The sequence below is a fragment of the Necator americanus genome, chromosome X (assembly GCF_031761385.1).
Source record: "Necator americanus strain Aroian chromosome X, whole genome shotgun sequence".
NCBI lineage: Eukaryota > Metazoa > Nematoda > Chromadorea > Rhabditida > Ancylostomatidae > Necator > Necator americanus.
This window is the reverse complement of record NC_087376.1, coordinates 12,340,402-12,354,812: the sequence shown is the minus strand read 5'-3', so window position 1 is coordinate 12,354,812 and position 14,411 is coordinate 12,340,402. Positions and strand designations below refer to the sequence as shown.

At 46.4% G+C, this 14,411-nt stretch overlaps 15 protein-coding genes across 17 annotated transcripts; all 15 read left to right on the top strand.

Annotated features, from left to right (window-relative positions):
- Positions 1-58: 58 nt before the first annotated feature.
- Positions 59-1,429, top strand: RB195_022625 (uncharacterized protein; the record flags this gene model as incomplete). The annotated part of the gene is made up of 1 exon (XM_064209804.1): positions 59-1,429. One exon carries the CDS (start codon positions 59-61, stop codon positions 1,427-1,429), a length of 1,371 nt encoding a protein of 456 aa, XP_064065685.1.
- Positions 1,430-1,466: 37 nt separating this feature from the next.
- Positions 1,467-2,009, top strand: RB195_022624 (uncharacterized protein; the record flags this gene model as incomplete). 2 transcript variants are annotated; one of them, XM_064209803.1, is made up of 1 exon in its annotated part: positions 1,467-2,009. In XM_064209803.1, the coding sequence occupies one exon, from the start codon at positions 1,467-1,469 to the stop codon at positions 2,007-2,009; it is 543 nt and encodes a 180-aa protein (XP_064065683.1). The 2 variants fall into 2 exon arrangements, with proteins under 2 accessions (XP_064065683.1, XP_064065684.1); XM_064209802.1 differs by having other exon boundaries at positions 1,503-2,009.
- A 35-nt stretch (positions 2,010-2,044) lies between these two features.
- Positions 2,045-2,770, top strand: RB195_022623 (uncharacterized protein; the record flags this gene model as incomplete). Its single annotated transcript, XM_064209801.1, has 1 exon — positions 2,045-2,770. The coding sequence occupies one exon, from the start codon at positions 2,045-2,047 to the stop codon at positions 2,768-2,770; it is 726 nt and encodes a 241-aa protein (XP_064065682.1).
- An 88-nt stretch (positions 2,771-2,858) lies between these two features.
- RB195_022622 (uncharacterized protein) lies at positions 2,859-4,229 on the top strand (the record flags this gene model as incomplete). The annotated part of the gene is made up of 1 exon (XM_064209800.1): positions 2,859-4,229. The coding sequence occupies one exon, from the start codon at positions 2,859-2,861 to the stop codon at positions 4,227-4,229; it is 1,371 nt and encodes a 456-aa protein (XP_064065681.1).
- Positions 4,230-4,266: 37 nt separating this feature from the next.
- Positions 4,267-6,471, top strand: RB195_022621 (uncharacterized protein; the record flags this gene model as incomplete). Its single annotated transcript, XM_064209799.1, has 1 exon — positions 4,267-6,471. The coding sequence occupies one exon, from the start codon at positions 4,267-4,269 to the stop codon at positions 6,469-6,471; it is 2,205 nt and encodes a 734-aa protein (XP_064065680.1).
- Positions 6,472-6,827: 356 nt separating this feature from the next.
- RB195_022620 (uncharacterized protein) lies at positions 6,828-7,196 on the top strand (the record flags this gene model as incomplete). Its single annotated transcript, XM_064209798.1, has 1 exon — positions 6,828-7,196. One exon carries the CDS (start codon positions 6,828-6,830, stop codon positions 7,194-7,196), a length of 369 nt encoding a protein of 122 aa, XP_064065679.1.
- Positions 7,197-7,425: 229 nt separating this feature from the next.
- RB195_022619 (uncharacterized protein) lies at positions 7,426-8,187 on the top strand (the record flags this gene model as incomplete). Its single annotated transcript, XM_064209797.1, has 1 exon — positions 7,426-8,187. The coding sequence occupies one exon, from the start codon at positions 7,426-7,428 to the stop codon at positions 8,185-8,187; it is 762 nt and encodes a 253-aa protein (XP_064065678.1).
- Positions 8,188-8,328: 141 nt separating this feature from the next.
- Positions 8,329-8,997, top strand: RB195_022618 (uncharacterized protein; the record flags this gene model as incomplete). The annotated part of the gene is made up of 1 exon (XM_064209796.1): positions 8,329-8,997. One exon carries the CDS (start codon positions 8,329-8,331, stop codon positions 8,995-8,997), a length of 669 nt encoding a protein of 222 aa, XP_064065677.1.
- Positions 8,998-9,137: 140 nt separating this feature from the next.
- Positions 9,138-9,821, top strand: RB195_022617 (uncharacterized protein; the record flags this gene model as incomplete). Its single annotated transcript, XM_064209795.1, has 1 exon — positions 9,138-9,821. One exon carries the CDS (start codon positions 9,138-9,140, stop codon positions 9,819-9,821), a length of 684 nt encoding a protein of 227 aa, XP_064065676.1.
- Positions 9,822-9,895: 74 nt separating this feature from the next.
- On the top strand, positions 9,896-10,828 carry RB195_022616 (uncharacterized protein; the record flags this gene model as incomplete). Its single annotated transcript, XM_064209794.1, has 1 exon — positions 9,896-10,828. One exon carries the CDS (start codon positions 9,896-9,898, stop codon positions 10,826-10,828), a length of 933 nt encoding a protein of 310 aa, XP_064065675.1.
- Positions 10,829-11,162: 334 nt separating this feature from the next.
- Positions 11,163-11,531, top strand: RB195_022615 (uncharacterized protein; the record flags this gene model as incomplete). The annotated part of the gene is made up of 1 exon (XM_064209793.1): positions 11,163-11,531. The coding sequence occupies one exon, from the start codon at positions 11,163-11,165 to the stop codon at positions 11,529-11,531; it is 369 nt and encodes a 122-aa protein (XP_064065674.1).
- Positions 11,528-11,893, top strand: RB195_022614 (uncharacterized protein; the record flags this gene model as incomplete). Of its 2 annotated transcripts, none has more annotated exons than XM_064209791.1 (1): positions 11,528-11,893. In XM_064209791.1, the coding sequence occupies one exon, from the start codon at positions 11,528-11,530 to the stop codon at positions 11,891-11,893; it is 366 nt and encodes a 121-aa protein (XP_064065672.1). The 2 variants fall into 2 exon arrangements, with proteins under 2 accessions (XP_064065672.1, XP_064065673.1); XM_064209792.1 differs by having other exon boundaries at positions 11,582-11,893.
- A 50-nt stretch (positions 11,894-11,943) lies between these two features.
- On the top strand, positions 11,944-12,717 carry RB195_022613 (uncharacterized protein; the record flags this gene model as incomplete). Its single annotated transcript, XM_064209790.1, has 1 exon — positions 11,944-12,717. One exon carries the CDS (start codon positions 11,944-11,946, stop codon positions 12,715-12,717), a length of 774 nt encoding a protein of 257 aa, XP_064065671.1.
- Positions 12,718-12,973: 256 nt separating this feature from the next.
- On the top strand, positions 12,974-13,480 carry RB195_022612 (uncharacterized protein; the record flags this gene model as incomplete). Its single annotated transcript, XM_064209789.1, has 1 exon — positions 12,974-13,480. One exon carries the CDS (start codon positions 12,974-12,976, stop codon positions 13,478-13,480), a length of 507 nt encoding a protein of 168 aa, XP_064065670.1.
- Positions 13,481-13,933: 453 nt separating this feature from the next.
- Positions 13,934-14,335, top strand: RB195_022611 (uncharacterized protein; the record flags this gene model as incomplete). The annotated part of the gene is made up of 1 exon (XM_064209788.1): positions 13,934-14,335. One exon carries the CDS (start codon positions 13,934-13,936, stop codon positions 14,333-14,335), a length of 402 nt encoding a protein of 133 aa, XP_064065669.1.
- Between the last annotated feature and the right edge of the window lie 76 nt (positions 14,336-14,411).

Below are 14,411 nucleotides of genomic sequence, written 5' to 3'. Positions count from 1 at the left end.
GCCGAGGGAAAAATATTCATAATGATGAAGCCTCAACACGACGCTACCTTCTCATCGCATGACCAAAATCGATGGCTGGGGATCTTTGGAGGCCGAGGGAAATGTATTAATAATGATGAAGCCTCAACACAACGCAACCTTCTCACGCATGAACAAAATCGATGACTGGGGATCTTTGGAGGCCGAGGGAAAAATATTCATAATGACGAAGCTTCAACACAACGATACCTTCTCACGCATGAACAAAATCGATGACTGGGGATCTTTGGAGGCCGAGGGAAAAATATTCATAATGATGAAGCCTCAACACGACGCTACCTTCTCACGCATGAACAAAATCGATGGCTGGGGATCTTTGGAGGCCGAGGGAAAAATATTCATAATGACGAAGCCTCAACACGACGCTACCTTCTCACGCATGAACAAAATCGATGGCTGGGGATCTTTGGAGGCCGAGGGAAAAATATTCATAACGATAAAGCCTCAACACGACGCTACCTTCTCACGCATGAACAAAATCGATGGCTGGGGATCTTTGGAGGCCGAGGGAAAAATATTCATAATGACGAAGCCTCAACACGACGCTACCTTCTCACGCATGAACAAAATCGATGACTGGGGATCTCTGGAGGCCGAGGTAAAAATATTCATAATGACGAAGCCTCAACACGACGCTACCTTCTCACGCGTGAACAAAATCGATGGCTGGGGATCTTTGGAGGCCGAGGGAAAAATATTAATAATGACGAAGCCTCAACACAACGCTACCTTCCCACGCATCGCGAACAAAATCGATGACTGGGGATCTTTGGAGGCCGAGGGAAAAATATTTATTATGACGAAGCCTCAACACGACGCTACCTTCTCACGCGTGAACAAAATCGATGACTGGGGATCTTTGGAGGCCGAGGGAAAAATATTCATAATGACGAAGCCTCAACACAACGCAACCTTCTCACGCGTGAACAAAATCGATGACTGGGGATCTCTGGAGGCAGAGGGAAAAATATTCATAATGACGAAGCCTCAACACGACGCTACCTTCTCACGCATGAACAAAATCGATGACTGGGGATCTTTGGAGGCCGAGGGAAAAATATTCATAATGATGAAGCCTCAACACGACGCTACCTTCTCACGCATGAACAAAATCGATGACTGGGGATCTTTGGAGGCCGAGGGAAAAATATTCATAATGACGAAGCCTCAACACGACGCTACCTTCTCACGCATGAACAAAATCGATGGCTGGGGATCTTTCGAGGCCGAGGGAAAAATATTCATAATGACGAAGCCTCAACACGACGCTACCTTCTCACGCATGAACAAAATCGATGACTGGGGATCTTTGGAGGCCGAGGGAAAAATATTCATAATGATGAAGCCTCAACACGACGCTTACCTTCTCACGCATCAACAAAATCGATGACTGGGGATCTTTGGAGGCCGAGGGAAAAATATTCATAATGACGAAGCCTCAACACGACGCTACCTTCTCACGCATGAACAAAATCGATGGCTGGGGATCTTTGGAGGCCGAGGGAAAAATATTCATAACGATAAAGCCTCAACACGACGCTACCTCCTCACGCATGAACAAAATCGATGGCTGGGGATCTTTGGAGGCCGAGGGAAAAATATTCATAATGACGAAGCCTCAACACGACGCTACCTTCTCACGCATGAACAAAATCGATGTATGGGGATCTCTGGAGGCAGAGGGAAAAATATTCATAATGACGAAGCCTGAACTCGACGCTTCCCCCTCAATCGCCCCCAAAATCGATGACTGGAGATCCTTGGAGGCCGAGGGAAAAATATTAATAATGATGAAGCCTGAACACGACGCTACCTTCTCACGCATGAACAAAATCGATGGCTGGGGATCTTTGGAGGCCGAGGGAAAAATATTCATAATGATGAAGCCTCAACACGACGCTACCTCCTCAATCGCATCCACAAAATCGATGACTGGGGATCTTTGGAGGCCGAGGGAAAAATATTCATAATGATGAAGCCTCAACACGACGCTACCTTCTCACGCATGAACAAAATCGATGGCTGGGGATCTTTGGAGGCCGAGGGAAAAATATTCATAATGATGAAGCCTCAACACGACGCTACCTTCTCACGCGTGAACAAAATCGATGACTGGGGATCTTTGGAGGCCGAGGGAAAAATATTCATAATGACGAAGCCTCAACACGACGCTTCCCCCTCAATCGCCCCCAAAATCGATGACTGGGGATCTTTGGAGGCCGAGGGAAAAATATTAATAATGATGAAGCCTCAACACGACGCTACCTTCTCACGCGTGAACAAAATCGATGACTGGGGATCTTTGGAGGCCGAGGGAAAAATATTCATAATGACGAAGCCTCAACACGACGCTACCTTCTCACGCATGAACAAAATCGATGGCTGGGGATCTTTGGAGGCCGAGGGAAAAATATTCATAATGACGAAGCCTCAACACGACGCTACCTTCTCACGCATGAACAAAATCGATGTCTGGGGATCTTTGGAGGCCGAGGGAAAAATATTAATAATGATGAAGCCTCAACACGACGCTACCTTCTCACGCATGAACAAAATCGATGACTGGGGATCTTTGGAGGCCGAGGGAAAAATATTCATAACGATAGAGCCTCAACACGACGCTACCTTCTCACGCATGAACAAAATCGATGACTGGGGATCTTTGGAGGCAGAGGGAAAAATATTCATAATGACGAAGCCTCAACACGACGCTTCCCCCTCAATCGCATGAACAAAATCGATGACTGGGGATCTTTGGAGGCCGAGGGAAAAATATTCATAATGATGAAGCCTCAACACGACGCTACCTTCTCAATCGCATGAACAAAATCGATGACTGGGGATCTCTGGAGGCAGAGGGAAAAATATTCATAATGACGAAGCCTCAACACAACGCTACCTTCTCACGCATGAACAAAATCGATGACTGGGGATCTTTGGAGGCCGAGGTAAAAATATTCATAATGACGAAGCCTCAACACAACGCTACCTTCTCACGCGTGAACAAAATCGATGACTGGGGATCTTTGGAGGCCGAGGGAAAAATATTCATAATGACGAAGCCTCAACACAACGCTACCTTCTCACGCATGAACAAAATCGATGACTGGGGATCTTTGGAGGCCGAGGGAAAAATATTCATAATGACGAAGCCTCAACACAACGCAACCTTCTCACGCGTGAACAAAATCGATGACTGGGGATCTTTGGAGGCCGAGGGAAAAATATTCATAATGACGAAGCCTCAACACGACGCTACCTTCTCACGCATGAACAAAATCGATGGCTGGGGATCTTTGGAGGCCGAGGGAAAAATATTCATAATGACGAAGCCTCAACACGACGCTACCTTCTCACGCGTGAACAAAATCGATGACTGGGGATCTTTGGAGGCCGAGGGAAAAATATTCATAATGACGAAGCCTCAACACGACGCTTCCCCCTCATCACGCATGAACAAAATCGATGACTGGGGATCTTTGGAGGCCGAGGGAAAAATATTCATAATGATGAAGCCTCAACACGACGCTACCTTCTCACGCATGAACAAAATCGATGACTGGGGATCTTTGGAGGCCGAGGGAAAAATATTCATAATGATGAAGCCTCAACACGACGCTACCTTCTCACGCATGAACAAAATCGATGTCTGGGGATCTTTGGAGGCCGAGGGAAAAATATTCATAATGACGAAGCCTCAACACGACGCTACCTTCTCACGCATGAACAAAATCGATGGCTGGGGATCTTTGGAGGCCGAGGGAAAAATATTCATAATGATGAAGCCTCAACACGACGCTACCTTCTCACGCATGAACAAAATCGATGACTGGGGATCTTTGGAGGCCGAGGGAAAAATATTCATAATGACGAAGCCTCAACACGACGCTTCCCCCTCAATCGCCCCCAAAATCGATGACTGGGGATCTTTGGAGGCCGAGGGAAAAATATTCATAATGATGAAGCCTCAACACGACGCTACCTTCTCACGCATGAACAAAATCGATGGCTGGGGATCTTTGGAGGCCGAGGGAAAAATATTCATAATGATGAAGCCTCAACACGACGCTACCTTCTCACGCATGAACAAAATCGATGACTGGGGATCTTTGGAGGCCGAGGGAAAAATATTCATAATGATGAAGCCTCAACACGACGCTACCTTCTCAACGCATGAACAAAATCGATGACTGGGGATCATTGGAGGCCGAGGGAAAAATATTCATAATGATGAAGCCTCAACACGACGCTACCTTCTCACGCATGAACAAAATCGATGGCTGGGGATCTTTGGAGGCCGAGGGAAAAATATTAATAATGATGAAGCCTCAACACGACGCTACCTTCTCACGCATGAACAAAATCGATGACTGGGGATCTTTGGAGGCCGAGGGAAAAATATTCATAATGACGAAGCCTCAACACGACGCTACCTTCTCACGCATGAACAAAATCGATGGCTGGGGATCTTTGGAGGCCGAGGGAAAAATATTAATAATGATGAAGCCTCAACACGACGCTACCTTCTCACGCATGAACAAAATCGATGGCTGGGGATCTTTGGAGGCCGAGGGAAAAATATTAATAATGATTAAGCCTCAACACGACGCTTCCCCCTCAATAGCCCCCAAAATCGATGACTGGGGATCTTTGGAGGCCGAGGGAAAAATATTCATAATGACGAAGCCTCAACACGACGCTACCTTCTCACGCATGAACAAAATCGATGACTGGGGATCTTTGGAGGCCGAGGGAAAAATATTCATAATGATGAAGCCTCAACACGACGCTACCTTCTCACGCATGAACAAAATCGATGGCTGGGGATCTTTGGAGGCCGAGGGAAAAATATTAATAATGATGAAGCCTCAACACGACGCTACCTTCCCCTCACTCCCCAACAAAATCGATGGCTGGGGATCTTTCGAGGCCGAGGGAAAAATATTCATAATGACGAAGCCTCAACACGACGCTACCTTCTCACGCATGAACAAAATCGATGTCTGGGGATCTTTGGAGGCCGAGGGAAAAATATTCATAACGATAAAGCCTCAACACGACGCTACCTTCACACGCATGAACAAAATCGATGGCTGGGGATCTTTCGAGGCCGAGGGAAAAATATTCATAATGACGAAGCCTCAACACGACGCTACCTTCTCACGCATGACCAAAATCGATGGCTGGGGATCTTTGGAGGCCGAGGGAAAAATATTCATAATGATGAAGCCTCAACACGACGCTACCTTCTCACGCATGAACAAAATCGATGGCTGGGGATCTTTGGAGGCCGAGGGAAAAATATTAATAATGATGAAGCCTGAACACGACGCTACCTTCTTACGCATGAACAAAGTCGATGGCTGGGGATCTTTGGAGGCCGAGGGAAAAATATTAATAATGATGAAGCCTGAACACGACGCTACCTTCTCACGCATGAACAAAATCGATGGCTGGGGATCTTTGGAGGCCGAGGGAAAAATATTCATAATGATGAAGCCTCAACACGACGCTACCTTCTCACGCATGAACAAAATCGATGTCTGGGGATCTTTGGAGGCCGAGGGAAAAATATTCATAATGATGAAGCCTCAACACGACGCTACCTTCTCACGCATGAACAAAATCGATGGCTGGGGATCTTTGGAGGCCGAGGGAAAAATATTCATAATGATGAAGCCTCAACACGACGCTACCTTCTCACGCATGAACAAAATCGATGGCTGGGGATCTTTGGAGGCCGAGGGAAAAATATTCATAATGATGAAGCCTCAACACGACGCTACCTTCTCACGCATGAACAAAATCGATGGCTGGGGATCTTTGGAGGCCGAGGGAAAAATATTCATAACGATAAAGCCTCAACACGACGCTACCTTCTCACGCATGAACAAAATCGATGGCTGGGGATCTTTGGAGGCCGAGGGAAAAATATTAATAATGATGAAGCCTGAACACGACGCTACCTTCTTACGCATGAACAAAATCGATGTATGGGGATCTCTGGAGGCAGAGGGAAAAATATTCATAATGACGAAGCCTCAACACGACGCTACCTTCTCACGCATGAACAAAATCGATGTCTGGGGATCTTTGGAGGCCGAGGGAAAAATATTCATAATGATGAAGCCTCAACACGACGCTACCTTCTCACGCATGAACAAAATCGATGGCTGGGGATCTTTGGAGGCCGAGGGAAAAATATTCATAATGATGAAGCCTCAACACGACGCTACCTTCTCACGCATGAACAAAATCGATGGCTGGGGATCTTTGGAGGCCGAGGGAAAAATATTAATAATGATGAAGCCTCAACACGACGCTACCTTCTCACGCATGAACAAAATCGATGGCTGGGGATCTTTGGAGGCCGAGGGAAAAATATTCATAATGATGAAGCCTCAACACGACGCTTCCCCCTCAACCGCATGAACAAAATCGATGGCTGGGGATCTTTGGAGGCCGAGGGAAAAATATTCATAACGATAAAGCCTCAACACGACGCTACCTTCTCACGCATGAACAAAATCGATGGCTGGGGATCTTTGGAGGCCGAGGGAAAAATATTAATAATGATTAAGCCTCAACACGACGCTACCCCCTCAATCGCCAACAAAATCGATGACTGGGGATCTTTGGAGGCCGAGGGAAAAATATTCATAATGATGAAGCCTCAACACGACGCTACCTTCTCACGCTGAACAAAATCGATGACTGGGGATCTTTGGAGGCCGAGGGAAAAATATTCATAATGATGAAGCCTCAACACGACGCTACCTTCTCAACGCATGAACAAAATCGATGACTGGGGATCTTTGGAGGCCGAGGGAAAAATATTCATAATGATGAAGCCTCAACACGACGCTACCTTCTCACGCATGAACAAAATCGATGGCTGGGGATCTTTGGAGGCCGAGGGAAAAATATTCATAACGATAAAGCCTCAACACGACGCTACCTTCTCACGCATGAACAAAATCGATGGCTGGGGATCTTTGGAGGCCGAGGGAAAAATATTAATAATGATGAAGCCTCAACACGACGCTCCCTCCTCAATCGCCCTGAACAAAATCGATGACTGGGGATCTTTGGAGGCCGAGGGAAAAATATTCATAATGACGAAGCCTCAACACGACGCTACCTTCTCAATCGCATGAACAAAATCGATGACTGAGGATCTTTGGAGGCCGAGGGAAAAATATTCATAATGATGAAGCCTGAACACGACGCTACCTTCTCACGCATGAACAAAATCGATGGCTGGGGATCTTTGGAGGCCGAGGGAAAAATATTAATAATGATGAAGCCTCAACACGACGCTACCTTCTCACGCTGACCAAAATCGATGGCTGGGGATCTTTGGAGGCCGAGGGAAAAATATTCATAATGATGAAGCCTCAACACGACGCTACCTTCTCACGCATGAACAAAATCGATGGCTGGGGATCTTTCGAGGCCGAGGGAAAAATATTAATAATGATTAAGCCTCAACACGACGCTACCTTCTCACGCATGAACAAAATCGATGGCTGGGGATCTTTCGAGGCCGAGGGAAAAATATTCATAATGACGAAGCCTCAACACGACGCTACCTTCTCACGCATGAACAAAATCGATGTCTGGGGATCTTTGGAGGCCGAGGGAAAAATATTCATAACGATAAAGCTTCAACACGACGCTACCTTCACACGCATGAACAAAATCGATGGCTGGGGATCTTTCGAGGCCGAGGGAAAAATATTAATAATGATGAAGCCTCAACACGACGCTACCTTCTCACGCATGAACAAAATCGATGGCTGGGGATCTTTGGAGGCCGAGGGAAAAATATTCATAACGATAAAGCCTCAACACGACGCTACCTTCTCACGCATGAACAAAATCGATGGCTGGGGATCTTTCGAGGCCGAGGGAAAAATATTAATAATGATTAAGCCTCAACACGACGCTACCTTCTCACGCATGAACAAAATCGATGACTGGGGATCTTTGGAGGCCGAGGGAAAAATATTCATAATGACGAAGCCTCAACACGACGCTACCTTCTCACGCATGAACAAAATCGATGGCTGGGGATCTTTGGAGGCCGAGGGAAAAATATTCATAACGATAAAGCCTCAACACGACGCTACCTTCTCAATCGCATGAACAAAATCGATGGCTGGGGATCTTTGGAGGCCGAGGGAAAAATATTAATAATGATGAAGCCTCAACACGACGCTACCTTCTCAATCATGCCCCAAAATCGATGGCTGGGGATCTTTCGAGGCCGAGGGAAAAATATTCATAATGACGAAGCCTCAACACGACGCTACCTTCTCACGCATGAACAAAATCGATGGCTGGGGATCTTTGGAGGCCGAGGGAAAAATATTCATAATGATGAAGCCTCAACACGACGCTACCTTCTCACGCATGAACAAAATCGATGGCTGGGGATCTTTGGAGGCCGAGGGAAAAATATTCATAAAGATAAAGCCTCAACACGACGCTACCTTCTCACGCATGAACAAAATCGATGGCTGGGGATCTTTGGAGGCCGAGGGAAAAATATTAATAATGATAAAGCCTCAACACGACGCTACCTTCTCACGCATGAACAAAATCGATGACTGGGGATCTTTGGAGGCCGAGGGAAAAATATTCATAACGATAGAGCCTCAACACGACGCTACCTTCTCACGCATGAACAAAATCGATGGCTGGGGATCTTTGGAGGCCGAGGGAAAAATATTCATAACGATAAAGCCTCAACACGACGCTACCTTCTCACGCATGAACAAAATCGATGACTGGGGATCTTTCGAGGCCGAGGGAAAAATATTAATAATGATGAAGCCTCAACACGACGCTACCTTCTCACGCATGAACAAAGTCGATGGCTGGGGATCTTTGGAGGCCGAGGGAAAAATATTCATAATGATGAAGCCTCAACACGACGCTACCTTCTCACGCTGACCAAAATCGATGGCTGGGGATCTTTGGAGGCCGAGGGAAAAATATTCATAATGATGAAGCCTCAACACGACGCTACCTTCTCACGCATGAACAAAATCGATGACTGAGGATCTTTGGAGGCCGAGGGAAAAATATTCATAATGATGAAGCCTCAACACGACGCTACCTTCTCACGCATGAACAAAATCGATGGCTGGGGATCTTTGGAGGCCGAGGGAAAAATATTCATAATGATAAAGCCTCAACACGACGCTACCTTCTCACGCATGAACAAAATCGATGACTGGGGATCTTTGGAGGCCGAGGGAAAAATATTAATAATGATGAAGCCTCAACACGACGCTACCTTCTCACGCATGAACAAAATCGATGGCTGGGGATCTTTCGAGGCCGAGGGAAAAATATTCATAATGATGAAGCCTCAACACGACGCTACCTTCTCACGCATGAACAAAATCGATGTCTGGGGATCTTTGGAGGCCGAGGGAAAAATATTCATAACGATAAAGCCTCAACACGACGCTACCTTCTCACGCATGAACAAAATCGATGGCTGGGGATCTTTGGAGGCCGAGGGAAAAATATTAATAATGATGAAGCCTGAACACGACGCTACCTTCTCACGCATGAACAAAATCGATGGCTGGGGATCTTTGGAGGCCGAGGGAAAAATATTCATAACGATAAAGCCTCAACACGACGCTACCTTCTCACGCATGACCAAAATCGATGGCTGGGGATCTTTGGAGGCCGAGGGAAAAATATTAATAATGATGAAGCCTCAACACGACGCTCCCTCCTCAATCGCTCCCCAAAATCGATGACTGGGGATCTTTGGAGGCCGAGGGAAAAATATTCATAATGATGAAGCCTCAACACGACGCTACCTTCTCAACGCATGAACAAAATCGATGGCTGGGGATCTTTGGAGGCCGAGGGAAAAATATTCATAATGATAAAGCCTCAACACGACGCTACCTTCTCACGCATGACCAAAATCGATGGCTGGGGATCTTTGGAGGCCGAGGGAAAAATATTAATAATGATGAAGCCTCAACACGACGCTACCTTCTCACGCATGACCAAAATCGATGACTGGGGATCTTTGGAGGCCGAGGGAAAAATATTAATAATGATGAAGCCTCAACACGACGCTACCTTCTCACGCATGAACAAAATCGATGGCTGGGGATCTTTGGAGGCCGAGGGAAAAATATTCATAATGATGAAGCCTCAACACGACGCTACCTTCTCACGCATGAACAAAATCGATGGCTGGGGATCTTTGGAGGCCGAGGGAAAAATATTCATAATGATGAAGCCTCAACACGACGCTACCTTCTCAATCATGAACAAAATCGATGGCTGGGGATCTTTGGAGGCCGAGGGAAAAATATTAATAATGATAAAGCCTCAACACGACGCTACCTTCTCACGCATGAACAAAATCGATGGCTGGGGATCTTTGGAGGCCGAGGGAAAAATATTAATAATGATGAAGCCTGAACACGACGCTACCTTCCCACAATGCACCAAAATCGATGGCTGGGGATCTTTCGAGGCCGAGGGAAAAATATTCATAATGATGAAGCCTCAACACGACGCTACCTTCTCACGCATGAACAAAATCGATGTCTGGGGATCTTTGGAGGCCGAGGGAAAAATATTCATAACGATAAAGCCTCAACACGACGCTACCTTCTCACGCATGAACAAAATCGATGGCTGGGGATCTTTCGAGGCCGAGGGAAAAATATTCATAATGACGAAGCCTCAACACGACGCTACCTTCTCACTCGCCCTAACAAAATCGATGACTGGGGATCTTTGAGGCCGAGGGAAAAATATTCATAATGACGATAAGCCTCAACACGCCGCTACCTTTCACGCCCATGAACAAAATCGATGGCTGGGGATCTTTGGAGGCCGAGGGAAAAATATTCATAATGATGAAGCCTCAACACGACGCTACCTTCTCACGCAATCGAACAAAATCGATGACTGGGGATCTTTGGAGGCCGAGGGAAAAATATTCATAATGATGAAGCCTCAACACGACGCTACCTTCTCAATCGCTGACCAAAATCGATGACTGAGGATCTTTGGAGGCCGAGGGAAAAATATTCATAACGATAAAGCCTCAACACGACGCTACCTTCTCACGCATGAACAAAATCGATGTCTGGGGATCATTGGAGGCCGAGGGAAAAATATTAATAATGATGAAGCCTGAACACGAGGCTACCTTCTCACGCATGAACAAAATCGATGGCTGGGGATCTTTCGAGGCCGAGGGAAAAATATTCATAATGACGAAGCCTCAACACGACGCTACCTTCTCACGCATGAACAAAATCGATGGCTGGGGATCTTTGGAGGCCGAGGGAAAAATATTAATAATGATTAAGCCTCAACACGACGCTTCTCCCTCAATCGCCCATGAACAAAATCGATGGCTGGGGATCTTTGGAGGCCGAGGGAAAAATATTCATAATGATGAAGCCTCAACACGACGCTACCTTCTCACCGCATGAACAAAATCGATGACTGGGGATCTTTGGAGGCCGAGGGAAAAATATTCATAATGATGAAGCCTCAACACGACGCTACCTTCTCACGCATGAACAAAATCGATGGCTGGGGATCTTTGGAGGCCGAGGGAAAAATATTCATAATGATGAAGCCTCAACACGACGCTACCTTCTCATCGCATGAACAAAATCGATGGCTGGGGATCTTTGGAGGCCGAGGGAAAAATATTCATAATGATAAAGCCTCAACACGACGCTACCTTCTCACGCATGAACAAAATCGATGGCTGGGGATCTTTGGAGGCCGAGGGAAAAATATTCATAATGATGAAGCCTCAACACGACGCTACCTTCTCAATCGCTGACCAAAATCGATGGCTGGGGATCATTGGAGGCCGAGGGAAAAATATTCATAATGATGAAGCCTCAACACGACGCTACCTTCTCACGCATGAACAAAATCGATGGCTGGGGATCTTTGGAGGCCGAGGGAAAAATATTAATAATGATGAAGCCTCAACACGACGCTACCTTCTCACGCATGAACAAAATCGATGGCTGGGGATCTTTCGAGGCCGAGGGAAAAATATTCATAATGATGAAGCCTCAACACGACGCTACCTTCTCACGCATGAACAAAATCGATGGCTGGGGATCTTTGGAGGCCGAGGGAAAAATATTAATAATGATGAAGCCTCAACACGACGCTACCTTCTCACGCCTGACCAAAATCGATGTCTGGGGATCTTTGGAGGCCGAGGGAAAAATATTCATAATGACGAAGCCTCAACACGACGCTACCTTCTCACGCATGAACAAAATCGATGACTGGGGATCTTTGGAGGCCGAGGGAAAAATATTCATAATGATGAAGCCTCAACACGACGCTACCTTCTCACGCATGAACAAAATCGATGGCTGGGGATCTTTGGAGGCCGAGGGAAAAATATTCATAATGACGAAGCCTCAACACGACGCTACCTTCTCATCGCATGAACAAAATCGATGGCTGGGGATCTTTGGAGGCCGAGGGAAAAATATTCATAATGATGAAGCCTCAACACGACGCTACCTTCTCACGCATGAACAAAATCGATGGCTGGGGATCTTTGGAGGCCGAGGGAAAAATATTCATAATGACGAAGCCTCAACACGACGCTACCTTCTCACGCATGAACAAAATCGATGACTGGGGATCTTTGGAGGCCGAGGGAAAAATATTCATAATGATGAAGCCTCAACACGACGCTACCTTCTCAATCGCTGACCAAAATCGATGACTGGGGATCTTTGGAGGCCGAGGGAAAAATATTAATAATGATGAAGCCTGAACACGACGCTACCTTCTCACGCATGAACAAAATCGATGGCTGGGGATCTTTGGAGGCAGAGGGAAAAATATTCATAATGACGAAGCCTGAACACGACGCTACCTCCTCAATCGCATGAACAAAATCGATGACTGGGGATCTTTGGAGGCCGAGGGAAAAATATTCATAATGATGAAGCCTCAACACGACGCTACCTTCTCACGCATGAACAAAATCGATGGCTGGGGATCTTTGGAGGCCGAGGGAAAAATATTCATAATGATGAAGCCTCAACACGACGCTACCTTCTCACGCATGAACAAAATCGATGGCTGGGGATCTTTGGAGGCCGAGGGAAAAATATTAATAATGATGAAGCCTGAACACGACGCTACCTTCTCACGCGTGACCAAAATCGATGACTGGGGATCTTTGGAGGCCGAGGGAAAAATATTTATTATGACGAAGCCTCAACACGACGCTACCTTCTCACGCGTGAACAAAATCGATGACTGGGGATCTTTGGAGGCCGAGGGAAAAATATTCATAATGATGAAGCCTCAACACGACGCTTCCTTCTCACGCATGCCAACAAAATCGATGGCTGGGGATCTTTGGAGGCCGAGGGAAAAATATTCATAATGATGAAGCCTCAACACGACGCTACCTTCTCAACGCATGAACAAAATCGATGGCTGGGGATCTTTGGAGGCCGAGGGAAAAATATTAATAATGATGAAGCCTCAACACGACGCTACCTTCTCAATCGCATGAACAAAATCGATGGCTGGGGATCTTTGGAGGCCGAGGGAAAAATATTCATAATGATGAAGCCTCAACACGACGCTACCTTCTCAATCGCTGAACAAAATCGATGACTGGGGATCTTTGGAGGCCGAGGGAAAAATATTCATAACGATAAAGCCTCAACACGACGCTACCTTCTCACGCATGAACAAAATCGATGGCTGGGGATCTTTGGAGGCCGAGGGAAAAATATTCATAATGATGAAGCCTCAACACGACGCTACCTTCTCACGCATGAACAAAATCGATGACTGAGGATCTTTGGAGGCCGAGGGAAAAATATTCATAATGATGAAGCCTCAACACGACGCTACCTTCTCACGCATGAACAAAATCGATGGCTGGGGATCTTTGGAGGCCGAGGGAAAAATATTCATAACGATAGAGCCTCAACACGACGCTACCTTCTCACGCATGAACAAAATCAATGACTGGGGATCTTTGGAGGCCGAGGGAAAAATATTAATAATGATGAAGCCTGAACACGACGCTTCCCCCTCAATCGCCCCCAAAATCGATGACTGGGGATCTTTGGAGGCCGAGGGAAAAATATTAATAATGATGAAGCCTGAACACGACGCTACCTTCTCACGCATGAACAAAATCGATGGCTGGGGATCTTTGGAGGCCGAGGGAAAAATATTAATAATGATGAAGCCTCAACACGACGCTACCTTCTCAATCGCATGAACAAAATCGATGACTGGGGATCTTTGGAGGCCGAGGGAAAAATATTCATAATGATGAAGCCTCAACACGACGCTAC